The sequence below is a fragment of the Vespa velutina genome, chromosome 1 (genome assembly GCF_912470025.1).
Source record: "Vespa velutina chromosome 1, iVesVel2.1, whole genome shotgun sequence".
Lineage (NCBI taxonomy): Eukaryota > Metazoa > Arthropoda > Insecta > Hymenoptera > Vespidae > Vespa > Vespa velutina.
In genome coordinates, this window is record NC_062188.1 from 13,043,316 (window position 1) to 13,064,962 (window position 21,647).

The 21,647-nt window shown below is 30.4% G+C and overlaps 3 protein-coding genes and 1 long non-coding RNA gene across 9 annotated transcripts; all 4 read right to left on the reverse strand.

Annotated features, from left to right (window-relative positions):
- Positions 1 to 475: 475 nt before the first annotated feature.
- On the reverse strand, positions 476 to 3,100 carry LOC124954897. Of its 3 annotated transcripts, none has more exons than XM_047508733.1 (6): positions 2,799 to 3,100; positions 1,775 to 1,819; positions 1,496 to 1,630; positions 1,224 to 1,403; positions 1,023 to 1,136; positions 476 to 926 (listed from the first exon to the last, which is right to left on the reverse strand). In XM_047508733.1, the coding sequence occupies exons 3-6, from the start codon at positions 1,607 to 1,609 to the stop codon at positions 852 to 854; spliced, it is 483 nt and encodes a 160-aa protein (XP_047364689.1). In that variant the 5' UTR covers positions 1,610 to 1,630; positions 1,775 to 1,819; positions 2,799 to 3,100; the 3' UTR covers positions 476 to 851. The 3 variants fall into 3 exon arrangements, with proteins under 3 accessions (XP_047364689.1, XP_047364602.1, XP_047364521.1); XM_047508646.1 differs by having other exon boundaries at positions 2,235 to 3,100; XM_047508565.1 differs by lacking the exon at positions 1,775 to 1,819 and having other exon boundaries at positions 2,799 to 3,099.
- Positions 3,101 to 3,445: 345 nt separating this feature from the next.
- LOC124957082 lies at positions 3,446 to 21,476 on the reverse strand. 4 transcript variants are annotated; one of them, XM_047513754.1, is made up of 5 exons: positions 21,325 to 21,476; positions 20,942 to 21,190; positions 6,444 to 6,611; positions 6,208 to 6,324; positions 3,446 to 5,221 (listed from the first exon to the last, which is right to left on the reverse strand). In XM_047513754.1, the coding sequence occupies exons 2-5, from the start codon at positions 21,113 to 21,115 to the stop codon at positions 5,138 to 5,140; spliced, it is 543 nt and encodes a 180-aa protein (XP_047369710.1). In that variant the 5' UTR covers positions 21,116 to 21,190; positions 21,325 to 21,476; the 3' UTR covers positions 3,446 to 5,137. The 4 variants fall into 4 exon arrangements, with proteins under 4 accessions (XP_047369710.1, XP_047369720.1, XP_047369724.1 ...); XM_047513764.1 differs by having other exon boundaries at positions 21,303 to 21,394; XM_047513768.1 differs by having other exon boundaries at positions 6,208 to 6,340; positions 20,942 to 21,397.
- On the reverse strand, positions 6,618 to 10,584 carry LOC124957055 (dynein axonemal intermediate chain 3-like). The gene has a single exon (XM_047513689.1). The coding sequence runs from the start codon at positions 9,652 to 9,654 to the stop codon at positions 6,790 to 6,792; it is 2,865 nt and encodes a 954-aa protein (XP_047369645.1). The 5' UTR covers positions 9,655 to 10,584; the 3' UTR covers positions 6,618 to 6,789.
- Positions 18,947 to 20,933, reverse strand: LOC124957099. The gene is made up of 2 exons (XR_007103453.1): positions 19,428 to 20,933; positions 18,947 to 19,321 (listed from the first exon to the last, which is right to left on the reverse strand). It is a non-coding gene; the product is annotated as an uncharacterized LOC124957099 (long non-coding RNA).
- Positions 21,477 to 21,647: the final 171 nt, after the last annotated feature.

The window sequence follows — 21,647 nt, forward strand, 5'->3', positions numbered from 1 at the left end:
TCAGATCCTTTCTCTCTTTTGCCCTTTTATAAATTGTAGCAAAGTGTTATATTCTTCAGTTTCATCCTGTGTAAATAATCATAATATGAATTAATAAAATTCTCGTCTGTTATATAAAACAAATAACTTAATTCAATGTTATATATTATATTATATTAAATAATATTCATACAAGTCGAAATACATATACTTATTAATTTTAAATGACATCACATCAATTTAAGCGTATATTAATCCTTATAATTATATTTGTAGGTAGTATAGTTGATAATTGTGCGTGAAAAAAGTTATAAAATAATGAATGAGATCCAACAATTGTATCGAATAAGTCATTCAAAATTCTTTATAAAAGTAATCTTTGTAAATATATTATATTTTTCTGTAAAAGAATATCTATGTTTATATATATATATATATATATATATATATATATATATATACATATGTATATATATGTATATATATATATTAGTTATATAGGTATATAACAGAATGTTTTAATTCAAAAATATTAAATGAGACTTTAAATAGCTACTATGGTATGAACTTGATTTCTATAAAAACATTATAAATATTTATGTAATACGTTATCAAAAAATAATAAATAAGTACTATATTAGTTCTGATGTCACTTACACAAATCTAAACCGCCAAAGGAGTATTATTTCAAAGTTATTTGGCAGTTGAATCATTTATATATATATACCTATATAACTAATATATGTAATGTATATAAATATATATATTTAAATATATATATATATATTCCAATTAAATTAATTTGAAGCATTATAAATATAAGTTAGTTTCCATCGTTTTGTTCATAACTGGAGCCATTAGGTCAATAGCACTTAAATACCCCTGTACGTACGAAGTGCTATTATTGTACTAAGCAAATACAGCGCTGAATTTACGAGACCGCAAATCTGAAAAATAAATGCTTCGAATATAAACGTTTCTTCTGTAAAAAGAAAAAAAAAGAAAAGAAAAGAAAGAAAAAAGAAACATTGGATTTCACTTACAGAAGCACCTAACAGCAATTCGTATTCTCTAGAATTATTTTTATTTACTTGTACCAGTAATGTCAAGGATGCAGAGAGAACAAGACCAAATGCTATTGAATGATAAAATAGTTCCTGAAAAATGAGTAAATTTTTTTTTTTTATTTTTATTTTCACAGGTAGAAATACAGTTATTTAATTTTTTATTGTATAAATACTCACGTATATCGTTTTCGATATTATAGATGCGGTAGAAAGGGAAGACAAACAGCTTAGTAACAAAATAAAAGTTCCTATCATAAACGTTGTTACTATTAAAAGGAAGAATAGATCCGTGGTTGTATTATAATATCTCGGTCTAAATTGATCACCGGCAATGCCTACGCAAACGATTCCCAAAGCCTACGATAGGCAACATGTTAAATACAAAACATAATGTTTAATTTAAAAAAAAAAAAAAAAAAAAAAAAAAAAGAAACGAGCTTAATACATACGAGTTGTAAAAATTTTAAAATTCCACTCCAAGTTTTTATATATCCTGTATTAATAACAATCGCAGTTGAATTGGTCGTCACTGTTTGCGTTCTAATTATTACAGAATGAGACATGATTGTTTATTATGATGGGACCTTGAAAATAAAAAAGAGTATGTATAATAATTATCAATTGTATAAATAAATTACGAGTAAAGCGTCATCATCGATTATAAGAGAAAGTTTTTATATTATTTAAGGAACGAGTAAGTGCAAGGAAACAACGCCTTTTATATTCACCAAACGTATTTCGGTCATGGATTCTTCAAGGTTATCAACATCTTCCTATACACATACACATATACAATATATATACAATACATATACTTTCAATAACTTCAAAATGAGCATATTAAATATAATTTGTTTATTTAAGAATATTTTAACGTAACTATATATACAATACACTATTACAACTATGATTATCACAAAATATAAATGTATCTAATCTATAATATAAATGAATCATCCATTGAAGTAAATAAACGTGATATAAGAAAATAAATAAATAAAATTTTGTTAAAATATTATAATTTTTAAAAAATTTGAATCACAGTTGAAATGATATTATTATAATCGTTTTTTTTTACATAGTTTTGGAATTATTTTTCTAACAACTTAAATAATATTAAACTGCATATAATATTCCATATCATTAATAATATTAAAGTACATGTAATGTTTCGTTTATAATACGAACGTTTCTTCGATCCGACGCTATTACGTCTGTAGTTGGCGGGATCAGTTTGTATTGAAGTTCGTATAGTTTAAAGCGTCATATTGTTAAGCGTCAAATATACAAAATTTCTTAAGAAGACTTTGAGCGACATCAGCATGGGCGTGTTTAAGTATTAAAACACGTTAGGTTTGCCGTCAGTAGTTATTTTTAAATAGTCAGCATCAAAGAAAGTGGCAAGTTAAAGAATCGTGAATTCACTATATTATTTTTTCGCGATATAATTTATCATTTTCATTTAATCTCATTTGATATTGAAAAAAAAGTAGATAATAATACGATATTTAAAAAAAAAGAATTAAAATCGATAGAGACGGATTTACTTCTATTGATAAGAAATTAAAGTTTTTTAACAATATATATATACACAAACATGCAAAGCACACACATAAGTACACATGCACAGAAGCGCGCTTTTTTTTTTTATTTCTCATGAAACAATAGTTTAACAAAAAAGAAAAACAGAGAAAAAGAAATCAATAAAAAAATAAATAAAAGTCGGAAAAGATGTATCACAATTCAACTAACCTCAAAGGTAAATGATCGCTAGATGACCGTCTGTGAATGACTGAAGTGCGTGCGCTTCTCAAGCCGTACCACGAATACTGATCCATAGGGTGACGTCATACATGATATCATACACTCACACACATTTATAAAACGAATCTCGTGTATATCGTAGAAGGTGGAGGAGTTCGCAGAGGTTCTCAATACTTTTGTTTTGGCAAAAATACAAAAACAAATTGACAATATATAAAAAATTAATTAAACACACACTTTTTACTTTCTTTTTTTTTTATATATTTCTGTATTATTTTATTTATCATCTATTTATTTAAGAAATAAATAAAATTTCAAAATTAAAAAAGTAATATATATATATATTATATATCATGTTATATATATATATATATATATATATATATATATATATAAAACATGATATATATTAAATGTTATTCTTTGAAATTTAACAAATAATAACAATAAAGAGAAAATATTATTTCTTGATATGTAAATGCACCGTTCGATGTTCCTTTGATTGTTTCCTTTCTTTTTAAATCGATGAACATAAAAAGGGTCAAAGGAAAAGAAGAGGGGATGTGTGACCGAGTAGCTAAATTTGCTGAATGATTACGTCTTCCCGTCTCTTTTATCAGTAAGAAAATGTTATATATAATGTAATATTAAACCACCATTTATATGTTTCACATACAATGTACATACTTCGTTTGAATTTATATTAATTGTAAAACAAAAAAAACGATATATTAATCTATTCAAACAAATATTATCTTTAGTATATAACACGGGAAATATTAATAAATATCGACAATATTATTATTTAACGTTAGTACACATAATTCTTGTACATAGATATTTGATTATATCATCGACATTTGATTTGACTTTCCCAAGGATACGCTACAATCGATCGTAAAAATAAAAAAAAAAATAAAAAAAATAAAAAAAAAGAAGCTTGAGCGGTTTACTTATTGAATGCAAAATATTCGTTAATTACGATTGAAAAGAAAAAAACAAGAATAACTATAATAAATTTGTTCTGTGCATGAAAACATACCGTTATCTATACATATACATCTATATAATTTTATATACATATATATGTAAGTATGTGTACGTAAGTGTGTGTATGTATGCATATAATACTATCATAAATATATATGTATAATGTAACATTTTTTTCAATATATATATATATATATATTGAAAAAAATGCTACAACTTGAAAATGAAGTTTTTTGCGTTTGTATAATATCGATGAACAAGAAATATTGCAGTAGAACTATAAAAATAAAGAAAGAGAGAGAGAGAGAGAGAGAGAGAGAGAAAAAGAGAGAGAGAGAGAGAGAGAGAGAGAGAAAGAGAGAGAGAGAGAGAGAAGAAAGATGTTTTGTATAAAAAACGTGACCATATTGTTCTTTCAATTTTAACACACAAATCATTTTTGTTGACGATCTATCCAACATGGACTTCGTCTATAACAACACTCCAAATAATCGATGTGTAATTCTTATGTAAAATAATAATAGCACTTAAACGATTGTAAAAAAAAAAGTAGATCATCATCTTTTTTATAAAATAATACGCTGTTTCTCGTACTTCTGATCGTCGAAGATGAATTATTATAATGATCACTAAATATTAAAATTTATTATCTAACGCTTCGAAATACGAAATTAGAAAATTTTCACTGCACATTAAAATATAACCAGATTTTTTTCAAAAATAGATCATGATTTTATGATTCATGTAGCGTGTTAATATTATTATTATTATTATTATTATTATTATTATTATTATTATTATTATTATTATTATCAATATTATTATTATATTATTATTATTATTATTATTATTATTATTATTATTATTATTATTATTATTATTAATGTTGTTGGAGATAATATAATTTGTGTATATTGAATTGTAGTCACGTTTGATATTAATATATTCGGTATCTGGACGGTAGAAAAAGGAATCCCTCGACGATCGCAGGTGCGAAAGGAAAAGCAATAATGTGTTTTATTTCTTCTTTTTTCTTTTTTTTTTTTTTCTTTTTCATTTTTTCAAAAGGCACGTATAGATAGAAAAGTCTCTTTTAAGCTACACAAACGATCGGTGGAGAGATGAATGGGTCTTGTAGGACTAGCTTTGACCCTTTCCTTCTTCTCAGCTGTAGATTCCTGCTGAGTACGAACGATCCTGGACAGTGCAGTGCTTTATTTGTTTCGTTTTTGGACGAACATTTAGAAGTTTACGAGCCCGACTTTATAGTATAACACTGTCGCTGTACATGCTCTTCAGGTACCTGGCTTGTCTTCTTTGAATATCGTTCTTTCATTTCATTGCGAATTATTACTTTTCCATTCTATATAAAGGAAGTAAGCACCTGCGGCATATGCCAGAGTATTTAGAATACCAAATACCTGAAAAAAAAATCAACAAAAACAATTTAAACAACGTTTTTGACACGTCCATAGAAACATTAAAACACTAGAACTACCAACATATTTTTATCGCATCTGTCAAACAGATATTTAAAATAAACAAAAAAATACATTTGATTCGTTATTGTTTTTAATAAATTTAATTTTACAATTATTATGTTTTCGATAATTATAAAAGAAGAAATTTAATATCTAATTTTGACAGATTTTATAATTCTGGTAGTAATGACTTTAGTCGTTTTAATATCGTTAAATTTTCTTCGATTCTGTTATAAATACAGGATTATTATAAAGTCTTCATACATTTTTTACATCAAGTAAGCTGTATTATACAATATACAGTATTATTGAAATATATCTTATAATAGGATAAAAACTCAGTATATTACAAAGTTTGCAAGTTTAAGCACAGCGTCATGTTATAATAATTTTTTGAGTCGCAATTGATATAGAATAAGATTATGGATATTGTTTTCCGACAGGGTAGAATATTACGCCATTTTTTCATAATTGTTCGAAACTACCTGAATGAAGTTTTTTTTCTTGTAGATGGATTGACCTTATCTCGTCAATACTTTAAGATATACGCTTATCAGATCTGACATCCCTAGACTTTTTTATCTGGGGATTTATCAAATTTAAAATATACTCAAGTGTAAATGTGTAAAGTGAGGATTAATTAAAACATAGTATAGATCAATTAAAACAACGAATAACAACAGCAGCTGTTGAAATTACACCAGCTATGTTGGAGAGAGTGTTTCGAGTTACGGAAAAACGTTGGGAATTGCGCCTATACTTAACTTGCTAATTATCACATTGAAATGTATTAAATTTATATCCTATTACAAAATATACTTCAATAATATTATATATTATATAATAAAACTTGTTTATATAAAAAATGTATAGTTACTGTCACCCTGTATATCTAATATTATATATTTATATATTTATATACATACACCACCAGCGATATTCGAAGCAATATATGGAGCATTAGATACTGAACTCCAACGGGAAAGCTGAGCGATAAAAGCGATCATATAAAGTACCGCTTCCACCGATGTATTTAACAGCTCCTAAAAAATTAATATACTTTTGAGTATATAAAAATAAAAAAATAATTATTTTTCTAATCTTAACATCATTAATATTTTCAACAGAAATCTTTTATTTCTTAACATTTGATAATGCTTACCGTTAATATCCAATTGATGGGAATCTTAAGTGCTTCCCGTATCGAGAGAAGATAAACGAAACACCACAAAAGTGTAGCAATAAAAGATGTCGTTGCAACGAATAGAAACCAATGGGATGCACCCACTAATGCCGGCGAAACACATGCCATACATATTATTCCAAGACCCTGGAAACATAATACATTGTTAGATGATTCAGATATTTTATATTTTTATACCGTATTATTAATAAGTTTCAAATAAAATGATCTCTGATTTAATTACTGAAAAATTGTAAAAAGAAAAAAAATGAAAGGAAATCTTTAACATCGTTGTTAACATCAGCACTTTTTCGTTTATATTTAATTATGAAATAGTTTGTTCAAGTTTTTCAGCTAATATTTTTCGAACTTCGTCTCTGATATTACAATATTGTTGCATATATTGTTCTATATTTGTCTCGACTCCTTCTTCTACTTCATTTACTTTCTCGTCAAGGACTTTAGTTGTTCGTTGAAAAGAATTCGATGTTTCAGGAATTTGAAGGGCTACGATATCTTCGTAAGATTTTTTACAAAGATTAACTTCCTTCTCAATTTTCTGCGATTTCAAACGTTTTTCTTGTTGTAAACGAACCAACGGTAATTTTCGTCTTTCCAATTCTTCAGGAACAAATCCTTTTTTATTCAAGAGAACGCTTCTCATCCGCTTTTGTTCCTTCAATTTCCAAATGGTTTCTTTCGATTTTGGTGCGCTCCGCGCCTTTTTATCGGCCTCTAATTTTAATCTCCTTTCTTGTTCTCTCTGAAGATTTTCCTTAGCTTCTTTCAATTTTCTCTTTCGTTCTTGATCCTCTTTCTCCAATCTTTTCGCTATCACAGTCGGATCGTTCCTAAGAAATTCGCTTTGCCAGCTTGAAAAGACCTTCTTTCTTTTAACTTCTCTCCATACGAATTCCTCGAACCAATCCATTCTTTCATCATCATCTAAATACTTAGCTGGTTCTTTAAACACACGAAAGATACCTCTGTGATCACCAATTCCAATCAGGCCAGGTGATTCTTTTGTTTTCTTCCAAAAAGATAATACAGTTAATGGTCCATTTGAAATATTTCTGATAAAAACAGGTTCTCCAGTTTTTCGTTTGATATCCCACATTTCTAATTCACCATCATATCTGCCCATCAGAAAGACACCAGGTTGACAGCTCCAACAACAAGCAGTATAAATAACCTTGGATCTTCTCCAGAAAATCGGTGATTCCAAATAATTTTCATTCCACATAGCAAAAACATGTCCACCCATCGTTAGAATAACGTCCAACAGACGATGACATCGAACGATTTCGATAACGGGACCATCGTGAGCAAAGGAACGATCGAGGAAGTTACACTTCTCAGTACTTGACGGCTCCGCATCGAACATCTGGCCTTTCCAGGTGCAACGCACCAATTCCCCTTCCCCGGTACCCAACCATAATCTCCTAGTATACTCTTCTTCCTTCCTATCGGACTCGTTGACCTTTCGATGAGTATTGTTACACTCTTCCTGTAAGCTTTCCGAGGAAATGGAGACGCAGAGAAGCGTGAAATTATGAGAATTGTTCGGTATTGATATAGATAATCGATATGTTTCTTTTAAGATATCGTTGGACAAATTCAATGATAAATCAAGGGTCCAAATGATGATGATACCACCTACTGAAATTGTCATAAATTGACAAGTGTTAACGTCATTTAAAGATTTCATCAATTTTCCATTTGGCTCTATCTGAAATTTGGCTGGAATCCATCTGATTTTTCGAATTGGCAACCGATGAGAAAAATCTTCTTTCGATGTTGCTGTCACATTTATAACAAATATGTCTTGTTGATCGATTAATGCTTTGGATTTGTTATTATTATTCATAATACTACCGGAGTTGATTATATGAGATGGTATATACCAAATAACTAGCTGACCATTTTCACAACCTGCAATAACTATGTTTTCTCGTGAGGGACAAAAGGAAATGCAATGAACATCTTCGTTAGATCGTAAATACGATTGTGGTTTAAGGGTATCGGACAATGACCAGAGTAACGCACCTGGATTGGAATTCAATGTAGGAATTATGTTAGATAATCCAATGTAAGAAACAACTACGAAATTCATTACCTTTGGATGCCAAGAAATGTCAGAAATAGTATTACCTTTAATGGCCTTTAAATCTATAAAAAATTGATACTCGCCACGGATTGGTATTTCTATGGATTTGATCGTTTTATTGTCATCTTTACGCAAACTTTTAATATCATCTACATAAAGATTTACAACAGCATTGTATTTGATCTCATCGATCATTCGTTGAGAATGTTCTTCCAAAAATATTTCAATGGGTTCCTTTTCTCTGCTAATTTCTGTTTCACTCTCTTTCTCTTTCTTTTCTTCTAATTCCTCTTTATTATCGATACTTTGTTCAGTTTCGTCGCAAGATTTCTCAACGTTTTCAAAATCCTTCAAATCAGGTAATTTACCGTTTAAAGTGTCCTCGTATACGTACTGAGTACAAGCATTTCTAGGATTTTTGGGATATGTTTGAACATAGCTTTCTCGAGGTTGTAGATGTGTCTGAGTTCCACGAGAAACTAGAAGCTTATTAATGTTATCGAACGTTTCATTGATAGGTATCAAATCGATGTAACTATCCCTACATCCTTCAGAATCTCTATCAGAAAGTTGACGATCTAAACCTGATAAAGTCGTTGGAAGATTGATCTCTATTTCGTACAATTCTCTTGTGTTTTCAGCTGAACTTTCCAAATCATCCTCACTACCTAAGGATTTCCAAAATTTTGGAATCTTTTCTGTCTGTTCACGAATACCATTTAAAATAGCTTTCGAAATGTTTTTATTTCTTTGGACAATAGCATCTCTTGCCTCTTCCGTAAGACAAATCACAAATTTATCAGAACTCAGTTCAATCGAATTGTAACCAAATAAAAAACTTGTACCATTATAAGCAGAAATTTTTTCTCTGTAAGCTCCCAAACAAGATCCTATTTCATGGGAAAGCTTTAAAACGTCGTCCCGAGGAACGTATATCCATGGGTATTCCAAAAAGACATACTCGCCGACTATACAGCACAGTTTTCTTTGAGTTTCGGGATCGAGACACACGCGTTCTACATCTTTGATATTTTCGTCGAGCAACGTCCACCCAGTCGGGTACTTAACCCGTTTTCTTAACATCGTTTTCGTTTGTGCGATTACGTGCTACTGGTAGGACCAAACAAACCAACAACTGTTTCTCCGTTGGTTTCTTTGGGACTATCGACCAAACATCGTTTAAATTTATTAGTTAAAGAGTATAACACTCTAATATTATGAAACTCAAACATTTTATGTATGTCAAACAAATTTTGTATGTTTCTAAAAAAATTCTTCTTTTAATAAAAATTAATAATTAAAAAATTAAATGAATTAAATAGACTTTTTAATTTGGAGGCCTGTTCAAAATGAATTCTTTATTTATTCGTGGAATGTACCAGATGTTCAAATATAAATATTCTTGTCAAGTATCGATGAATTATGAATAAATCATTATAAATAAAAATGAAAAAATATTTATAAATTGTAAATACAATTTTTTAAATATTCTCGACGATTTATTAAAATAAATTTATTGGAGATCGAAGGATAAGCGATCTGTCATATTTACACGTACATAGCTATGATAGGAACGTGGAACAGTGAACGGGTACGAAAGCACGAAGGATCGAAACGTTGAAACGGCAAAGGAAGAATTTCACTTTCACCGCTTGAAAACGTCGTCGACCCTGATAAACACCCAGTCGAGAATTCTCTCTCTCTCTCTCTCTCTCTCTCTCTCTCTCTATATATATATATATATATATAACAAATGATTATGAAATCGTATATTAACTAGTCAATTACATTCTTATTAATCTTAAATAATTATCAAAAAGATACAATCGATCGATTCTTTTCATATTTTCAAGCATGTCAAACAAATACCGTCAAGCTATTATGTAATCTCTAAAACCAATACTATTTAAAGTTAATATTTTACATAATCAAGACTTTATATTTCGTGATATAAATTAAGAAACACGATTCTTACAAATAATTGATGTCAATGATACGAAATAAATACACTGAAAAATAGGAACACAAATGTTTTTCTTTTTTCAATTAGATAGCTATTATGATAATAATCAAAATTAAATTATAATCAGAATCAGAATCAATTCTGATTAAATCAGAATGTGCTAATTTCTGATATTTGCACAATAAATTATTTCTTTATAATTTGCCGAAGTTTAATAACGTATATATACATAAATATATATATATATATATATATCCTATAGAATAGTAGATTTATTTCATTGCTTATTATTCACATATCATCATTGATCGTAATAATATTAACATACAAATATCCACATCCTAACGTCGCCTACTTAAGCTTACGTTCGTGGAATTGATTAAATACAATCTGGAATGTTAGAAACTGAATAATTCTCTTTTCAATATGGTCATCATGCATATCATGAAATCTGAAAAAACTTACAAAATCTTATAGGACTTTTATATTTATACTCTTTTTTTTTCTCTGATCACACTTTTTTATTTTTATATCTGAAATCGATGACTTTAGAATTTGATCACGCACGGCAACGCGTTTTAACCGAGCGGACGTCGAACCGGTTTTATTGAAGTGATTTCGAATGTGCATTCAATAAATAGAAAAGTATTATTACAGTCCTGTTAGCGATGAAATATTTGTAATATTACGACTCACATATATATATATATATATATATATATATATATATATATATATATATAGTATTATTTGTAAATTTATATAAATCATATATACTTTCTAAAGCGAAAGAAAGAGATAATCACTACATATATATATATATATATATATATATATATATATATATATATATATTGTATTGTGCACTTGCATGACCACAAAAAGAAAAAGGATTATTACCGAATTATGTATAGACCGTGAAATGAGATAATAGTTAGCTACACACGTCGCGTCGGTTGGACAAGAAATGTTAACGACCTAGATGCATACGATTACTCGTGAGTTATCGTTTTAACATAGTTCAAAATACAATTTTTATGCATCCTACATTTTTTATATTCGTAAAGAGAAAATAAACAACGAGTAAATACGTAATAGAAATAACAAATAAAACGATGACCTTATTATTCAAATTACTGTAATTTAAATTTCAGTGTATATAATTAAATTAACCAATAAATATGAATACACAATTATAAATATTGTTTATTTCAATTCATATCGTCTATTTTATTTCGAAATTCGGTATCTTCGTCGTACTTTTCTTGAATTTATGAATGATCATAGTTCAATGACCTAATTTGAAAGCAAAAGTAATCTACTTAAAACGTATTCTTATCAATGACGTAAAATAATAATAAATAACTTTAAAATGTAGAAGAAAAAAAGTAAAACAGGTTACAAGGAGGAAGTCGTCTCTCCTTATGTTGGTACCACAATTTTGTTCTACCTCATTAATGCAGTGTCTTACTATGGGACGAGCAGTGACATCAGGGATTCAAATTAGCGGAGCGTATCGAAACGTATCGATAAACTCTAATGGCTCGTCGCAAACGACAAAGTAAGAAACACGGAGGTGAATTGCCTTTCCGACGAGCAAACAAATAGCTCCTACAACTTTCTAGAAGGATGTTGATAATTACGATCACAATTATATTACATAGCTTTGATTAAATGTAAGATCTTACTTATTTTTTTCTTTTGCTTTTTTTCTTTGTCGATATCGAACAATATTTAGAAAGAAAATATTTAAGATATTATAAAAATAATCTCTTCTCTTATCTCATTGTTTTCTTTCAAAATGATTTTCCACGGATCATGCTATAACAATTTGAATTGATCTTTTGACGAATTATCGAGTTCAATATTAATGATAATACTTATCGTTAGAAGAAAGAATTATTATAAGTATAATAAGAAATAATAAAAAATAATATAACTCTCGATAAAGGTATGAGGAAAACATTTTACAAAACGATGCAATGATTCTCAATCGAGGTACTCCGTGAGTGAACGGTGACGTAAGTGCTTTCTTAAAACAGTGATGACTCGACTCGTATCTTATGTTATCGCAACGTTCTTAAAATAATACTTAGAGGGGAAAAAATGGGGTCATTTCCTTTGCAATAAAAATACATGATCTATAACTAAAAGATATTGTTGACATTAGAATATTTTATTTTATTAATAGAATTTAAAGGAAACGTTCGAGAGAAGAAAGGTGTGTCTTATCATCGAAAGAATTTTAAAAATTTCTTTTGTAATCAGTCGCTGAAATCATACTCATAAAAAGTATTGTGTACATTGATCTTCAAAGTTAAAGTCATTTTCTTCTTCGTCTTTCTTCGTTCGTACTGGCTTCTCGCCAAGCATCTAGCTGTTAAATGGCTGCTATTTCGTTCGAAAATCGAAACTAGACGAAAGTCGATTTTTTGAACGGCAAACATGTAAATATGTCGAATTTACATAATTCTTCTTTGTATATTTAAAATTGTCAACGTTATTCATATATAAAAAAAAAAATAAGACAATATTACAACTTTAGAAAGTCGAGTCCGAAGACAATACTGACCATTCGCAATTTTCTCTAACACACTTTACCTATGACGTAATTCACTTATCTTCTTTTCTACAATTGCCTTACGAAAAACATAAAAATGAAATAAAGTAAAATACAATTTCAAAAGCCTCAAAAAATGTTTATACGAACATAGAAATTGTTTTTGTATTATTGTCTCGTATTATCGTATCATTTCAACTTCAATTCTATTTTGACTTGTCAGTTTCTGTTAATTTCTCTATCCTAATTGATATATACATATCGATAATTTCATATACTATGAAAAATAGTTACATTGCAAGCCGCAGACGAGGCGCGGCACTGCCTTCTGCATAAACGGCTTGTTAACAATTATACTGATGCATAACTTGTTACACAGCAAGCAATATATTCATTCCTAGGATATAACGTAGTAACAAGTATTACACTCAATGTGTCTGACTCTTGCTCCCATTTGGGAATTTATATAGTAACATAACACAATGAAACGAGTACCTCCGCAATAAGTGTAATTGCGCAATCTAACTAGCTAGCTGTTGGGCGTCTCATCTAGCGTGGGGCGATCACGATTCGCGATAACACTCGAGTAGTTGACCTACATGTGCTAGACGTTTCTCAGATGAGTCTAACTTCGATTTCGACTATCCTAAGATGAGTAATCATTCATGTAAGTCTCTAAATTTAAACATGTGAATAATTAACTGATCAATTTGATTTAATAAAAAAAGAAATGAATTATTGTATATGTTACTAAATGTTTAAACATTTAATTTTTTGCCAATTCGAGTGATATTTTTATCACAAATGAGAATTGATTAAGATAGAGTGAAATACGCGATTATTTATATTAGGAATGGGCAATTGACGACTCGCGAATCGCAGCCGATTCCTTTTCTTCCTACTTTTTTGTTACAATAAGCTGGGAAGAGACGATTCTCACTGTTTGACACCGCCATGCCTCGTAAACTGCATGCCTCGTGCTTTTAACAAGGTGCATATAGTGGTAACTAATGAACTCAAATAGTGGGGGAAGAACGAATTGATTGATGATAAAGACCGTGTGACTCGTGACGAAGAAGTTGCCCACCCCTGACCTAGTCCAACACAAATCTTTTTAGTCGATTGAATATATTGAAAAATGTTCGTTCATTTAGTATATTGAACAATCCCGTTTTTTCTTACTCCAAATAACAAATCAAAACAATTGAAATCGTTAAGTTTGTGAATTTCCATGAAAGTCGGAAGGTTTCTCGAAAGCCTAATCAGATTGCATTGGTTTCTTAGTAAAGCAGAGAAGAGGACAAGTTTACGAGGCCCTTTGCTTATCTATGATTTCATTATATAGTAAATAATGACTTTCGATAGAAATAGAAAGTAACACGAATTTTCAGAAGATAGTAACTTATCAAAAATTTATGATCTATAATAATATAACGTCGTTATAAAATAATATTTATCTCGTAAAAGACTAATCAAAGGGTCCTTTGATTTCGTCAACCATCCTTTTTTCTTTTCTTTTTTTTTTTTCTTAGTGTTTGTTCCAATGTAACGCATAAATGAGTCGAATCAATCCAAGCATAAAACGAAGTTCATTGATCCCTGTCTGTTGATTTTATTTTAAGTAAATGAACGAATCGTCACTTTCTTACAATTAACAAAAATATAAATCTAAAGCACAAATCGAAGTTATCTTTACGATTTTTACACCAAAAATTTATGATTGATTTACGATTAAGAGCAGTTTTTATTGATCAATTGTACAACAATCGATTTAAAATGTAAAAATAAAACGATGCACGCCGATTTCGTTGAACATTGCAGGTGTACACATGCTTTTTTAATACGGTACTTCGGTGACCATTTGTATCTACTTCAACGGGAAGTGTTTCGTTACAGTGCACAGGATAGACGTTAAGAGGCGAGACCGGAAACGATAAGGCCGGTCGATGAGCGAACTTTCTTATTATTAACACAATGCAGCATTACATGTTTACGTCATAACGTCCTGTAAAAATAAAAAGAAGAAAAATAATGCTCGGCAAGACGTAGGAAAAAGCAACATTATATATTCAAACCTATATTTGGGATCGTTTAATATTTGAAACGTTATAAGGCTATAGATAAAACGTGACAATGACGTATGTGCATAATAGAAACATAAAATATTATATTCAAATGTAAAAATAAATTGTTATTTCACGCGAATGCAACTATAATAATTATTCTAGTTCAAAGATTCAATAAATTACGAGGAAATTATGAAAGCGACAATAATAATGAACAGCATTCATGTTCATAAATATTCTTTTAAGAATATTTCAACCCTATTTTTATCAATATATCAATATATAAATTTTATTTAATACTATCAATATAGTATTAAATAAAAGCAAACATTCTATGAGTATTACGATACTAAAAAAGAAAAAGAAAAAGTAAGGCTTATCGATTTGTGTACAGAAAGAACAGTCATCTTTCCTTCGACGAATACACATCAATAATTTCCTACCCACAAGAAAAAATACAAATGGAGTTATCCATGTAATAGATTTAAACTCAAATGAAAATTAAATTAAAAGATAATCCAGTAAGAATTCATTCGAAGTAGTTACATCGATCTCAAAGTCTAATTATATGTTCGCATAGAAATGACTGGAGCATTATAGTGAATGATGATTTGATATATATTGTTTCAATATATTTTTGTTGATCTTCGAATTATGACACTAAAATAACAACTATTAAATGAAATATGTGATATAGAAATAATGGTACGTTAATAGAATGTTCCTCATGTTAAATCGACTCTGGGTAAATCGAAATGTAGTTTAGTACTAAGAATACTACGTAGATTCATAAGACTCTTTATATACATAGACTCATAAGAAAAGATTGCTTGATGGAAGAAATCAAAAACAATCGATTAAATTGAGTCAGGCACGTGGGCCAAGTAACCGGTATGCCGGCTAGGTATGCTACGCAGTAGCGGTAGATTCGTCGAGGAAAAGAAGCAACGTGGCCAAAGAGAAGCCAAGGACGGCTTGAATTGTTAATGAGTCGTTTCGATACCGTTGCTACGACGGACATCAGGGCCAACGTGGCGAACGCCGCCAATACGGCCTCAAGCAACGTACGAGTCTTTGTACACGACAGAACACACACATTGACTAGAAGATACCGATGCTCCTGGAGTATGTAGGACGCCACGTATAGTACGTCATCGAGATGATCATGTATGGTCATCGAACGAACCAACATAATCGAACGAGTCGGTATCTAAATCCACCCAAAGTTCTCTTCTTTTTCTTCCTCTTTCTCCCCTCCCTCTTCACCTCTCACAAATTTCTGATTCCCCTTCTCCAGCATTACTCCATCAAGATTTTCGTTGATCATAGCCACAAGTGATTGCGAGTAATAGGAACCGGTCCAACCGGTATATCTAACTAATTCCACCAATGGAATACATGAATTCGGATTACGACGTTGCAGGAATGTCAGTTGACTTCAAGACGGACTTTTTGACTGGGAAGACAGTTATGGCTAAAGAAATAACTCTCTTGAACTTTTATTTATCTATCTTTGATGAATATTTAATGTTCCAATCTCGAGGTAGCAGATACATACTCCTGAAAAAATTATCGATTGATAGTAAAGAATCATCAATGACCAATGTTATGGTCAGATAGGCTTTTCTGGATTGTGGCATCTCAAGGTCTCTGATCTTTATTATTTACTTAATCGATATCTAACATGATATTTTGTATTCCTTATCTAAAGTTTATATAATGTAATAATCATTCTTCAATGATAAATATTAACGATAAGGAAGAGAAAGAATCATTATTCAAATGATCTTTTGTCGTGTGAACTCCATCGTGAAATGGATTTTAAATAAGACGCAACCCAATTTTCGAAACTCGTGCCCCGGAGAACGTTAAGACTTGTAACTATTTTACATCGATATTCCTAAAAGCGTTCCTTTCATCTCACGTTCCATTTCTTGACCCTTTCACCATTACGAATACACATTAGCATGTCTAACGTGATCGTCGCGATAATTTCTTTCGAGAAAATGGCGTATCGCCTTTGTACTAAAGGCAAAATTATTGTCACGTTATAATACCGTAAGACGAAGCGTGTTCAATGCACGTTGATGACTTTCTAGATAAGGAAAATAAAATTAAAAAAAAGAAAAATAATTCAACTTCTCGCTAACTACTTCGCAAAATTATATACATATATGTATATATTTTATATATATATATATGTGTGTGTGTGTGTGTGTGTATGTATATGATTAACGAAATGAAACGTTCCTGGTTTCGATCGTTATTTTTTTCTGTTAAAATAGAAATTAAAACTAGAGCGATGAAACAACGAAACAATATTTCATTTCTATCCTGCACGATAGGTAATTCGACCTACAACGCACGTCAAATCACTCATATATACACGCAATGTATATCTATCCTAGACAATCGTCTAGGACGAAGGTCGAATTGTTTTGACGGGTGATCTCGTCGAGACCAAGGTTATTCCCTCTAGTTATAGCTATTGATATCGATACTATAAATTAGCCTTCTTTAGATTCAATTGTAACGATAGCAGAGACATTTTCTTGGCATGCGAATAATTTCTAAGAAAAAAAGGAAAAGAAGAAGAAAAATTACGGAACAATAAACACGAGTTCGTTTAGATATCATTTTTCTTCAGGATGAAATCACATTTCAAAGATATCTTCAAAGTAAGTTTTAAAAACGCTGATCGTCGTAAATATTATATATACATATCAGTACTGAACTCGACTCTTGGCGCAGAATCAATGACGAAGTTCTACGAATGTAATTCGAGACAAAACAAGTATGGCCGCAGAAAAAAACGTGCTGCCGTCCCTGAAAAAAGCAATCTTTTCTTGTGTCTATCTATTTGTTTGTCTGTCTCTCTCTCTATCTTATTCCAAGCATATCATAATTATTATCGTGATCATATATAATCGTTACTTATTATCAATGACGAGCAATTAAATGAATTGACAACTTTTTTTTTCTATCTGTGAATTGTCCTGTTACATCCTATCTATGTATGTTAAATTTTTCCAACGTAACATAGTCTTTTTGTTTGGAGTTAAGAACGTGCGTAGTATGTTTACTCGTTTAGGTCACGAAGTCATAAAGCATCTCCAGCATTGCTCGAGTATTTTTTTGTGCAAGACGGTTTTCTTCTATTATATTTCTTAAGTTGAATGAATATTACTTCGTCTTATCTTTAAATTTTCTTATCAAATTTTAATCTACACATAGGCTAGTGTTCAGTAAAATTAAAAGTTGGCATTAATAAAATACATCACAGAAAAAGTAAACAGCTGGTAGACTTGAACGCCAGCCAAATAACATTTATTATCTCTATTATGAGTACTATTACAGAATAGACAGACAGAGAGAGAAAGAAAGAAAGAGAGAAAGAGAGAAAGAGAGAGAGAGAGAGAGAGAGAGAGAGAGAGAGAGAGAAAGAGAGAGAGAATAAAACGTATCTTGTTACTCTTGTTACCTTTAATACACAGTAACATTAAAAACATCTTTATTAACGTGACTACCTGCTGTTTTTCAAATAATTCCATATGAAATATATAATTCGTTTATGTTGTCGCAAATGAGAATGAGAACAAAATTAAATTATCAAAGATTACTGAGTACGAGTTATCCAGCTTTTATTTTTTATTATCTAAAAGGCCTTCTCATTTATTAAAAAGTATTAGGTGGGCTGACCAGTGTCACGCATATATACACTCGACCTTTTCTTTCGAATTGATGAATATACTCTATCTCAACGTTAAATAATCAAAACTACCACTATTAACTCTTGAAGGATCTTTGAAATCATTTTATTGAAAAGTAACAACGTTTCGTTTTAATTCATATCGATGAATACCGATGAAAAATGTTAAAGAGGCACTTGTTTCAATATATGTCGATAAACTTTAGTGCACCATCAATTGCATCAATGCTCCGGCACTTGCTTCGGCACTTTTCAACATAAAATGTAAACAGCACGATCATTCTGCGTGACTTAACCATTAACCATTCAAATGGTTAAGTTTAATTTTAAACAATAGGCTCTCATAAGTTCTTATAAGCTGAGAATAATTAAAACAATAGATCTCTCATAGCTTAGTGTCCATCGAAGTTTGGTGATATAATGACGTTGAAACGAGATAAGAAAGATATCTTCTATGGAAAAAAAAAAGAATAAAGAATCGAAACTTAGAGTATTAACTAATACAATTTCGTAAACAGAAGCCTTTCCCCTCTCATCATAGCTAGACGCTTTGCTAACCGTTCCGTAAGAAGATTACCGTTACACGGTTATGCTGTTGCAGGTTCAACATCACGGTGTAAACCGCTCGAATCTCCTCCACCCATGGTCGTTCATCATACTTCTCTCAGAGAATATTACAGTTAAATTATATCGACGATTTGATATCTCTTTAACGGTACATAGTTTAATAATTGTAACTTCTTAATACTTTCAATATTTGAAAATCAGATAAGATTGCTTATGTCTTACAAATAATCTTATGCGAAAATACTTCGTCATTTAGATCATAATTTCAAGGTCGCATGATAAATGAAATATTACGTCGAGAATAATTCTGAATTAGATATAAAAAAAAAAAGAAAAAAAAAATGCTAATGAACTATTTGCTAAATTATTTTTATCCACGTCACGATGACGTAGTGAAATCAATGTGCTAACTTTATCATGAATAAAAAATCATAATTTTGCATCGTACGGTATACATGCTGAGAGTTATCTTCTATAAAGCACCAGACATGATAATTTACATGCAACGGTACGCAGAACCTATTCAACCATTGCTATAACCGCTATTAATTGACAGTTATCAAAAGGTAAGAATGCATTTTTATTTCAAAGATAATCGTGTTCATCGAAACATCTAAAAATGACAGATAGTACGTTCAATAAAAAAAGAATGATAAAAAAGCTAATTTTTTAGATCGTTTGAAAGAATCGTTCATGCGGAAAAATAATAATCGATTAGAAAAATCGATTATAACAAATCGATAATAAGAAATATGTAAATAATTCTAAATTCAAATGTTTAATTGTCGATGATGGATATAATACACAGTAAACATTATTTTCTGAAAGTATATAGAATGCATAAAGAAAGAAATGCGTAATACTATTCTGAACAAGAGATGACGCGTGTGCGCATTAAGTTACATAATATTATTCACCTTCTTCGTATGAAATCCTTCGAAGGAAATGAATGTTCAATTTTATTCAAGCTACCCGCGTCATGATTATGCGCATGCGTTCATAGATAATAAAGAAGCAATTTATTCGAAAATATCCCGGGGATAAAAATTTTTATCTTTTTTCGTCTAGCTTGTTGATGGATTGGCCGAGTTCCAAGATAAAACAATTGTATTGACAAAATGACGAGAAACTTCAAATATGTCTACCTAGACCGATCTAACGTTTAATATACAAAAGAAAATGAAATGAATTAAAATTTCGAAGGAAAAAGAAAGAAAAACAAATATGCTTCGTATCTAAGATCTTAGATAACACAATTATTCCCTTTATACAATATGTAAACATCGTAGAGCGTGATTCTACGTAATTTTGTTACGATCGAGCTAATATTTATTTAAAAAGTGTTTCACTTAGCAAATATACCGATGCTTATCTAGATATTCATAAAGAAATATTCAAGTTTGCATGTCAGAAATTAAATTTATAAAAACTTAAATATTACGATTCAATAAGTTAACATCGAACTTAAAAGGAAAATACTAGAAGAATATAACAGTTATTCTTACCAATTGTACGAGTTTTATGATACCAGGTATAGTTCTAAAATAGGGCACATTGAGCCTTATGCCAGCCAGAGGGCTAGGTTGACCTGGTTCCGTCTTTACAGTAGGCACCTGTCGTGGATTGTTACTCGTGTTGTTGCTGGAATTGTCCACGGTCACTACGGTCTCCGACATCATGTTACGCCGCTTATCGCGCGTGTTTCACCTTCCGTTTATTTCGATCAACAACGCGCCTTGTGATCGGATTCCTTGCTAAAGAAAAGTTCCTTTGATAGAACGACTCAAAAAGATTCACGAGAAAAGTCGAAAAGGAAAGGTCAAAGAAGAAAGAAGAAGAAAAAAATAATAGAGAACTGATACGTCCCAAAAGTCGAACGAACAAACACCTGTTGGTTTAAATACGGCCTTTACGGTGGCCTCACCGCTTCAACACTACCGACGTAATCAACGACAGAACCGCTATACCCCCACCAATGTTTCTATTGCATCCCCACTCTTCTAACTTCCTGCTACCTCCATACCGATTTATCACTCTCAATCGGACGTATATGCGTGACTCGTAAGGAAATACATTTCTACTATGTTTCTACTCCTAACATCCTTCGTCTCTCTCTCTCTCTCTCTCTCTCTCTCTCTCTCTCTCTCTCTCTTTCTATATATATATATATGTTCCTTATTTTTTTACCATTATTATTTTCATATGTACGAA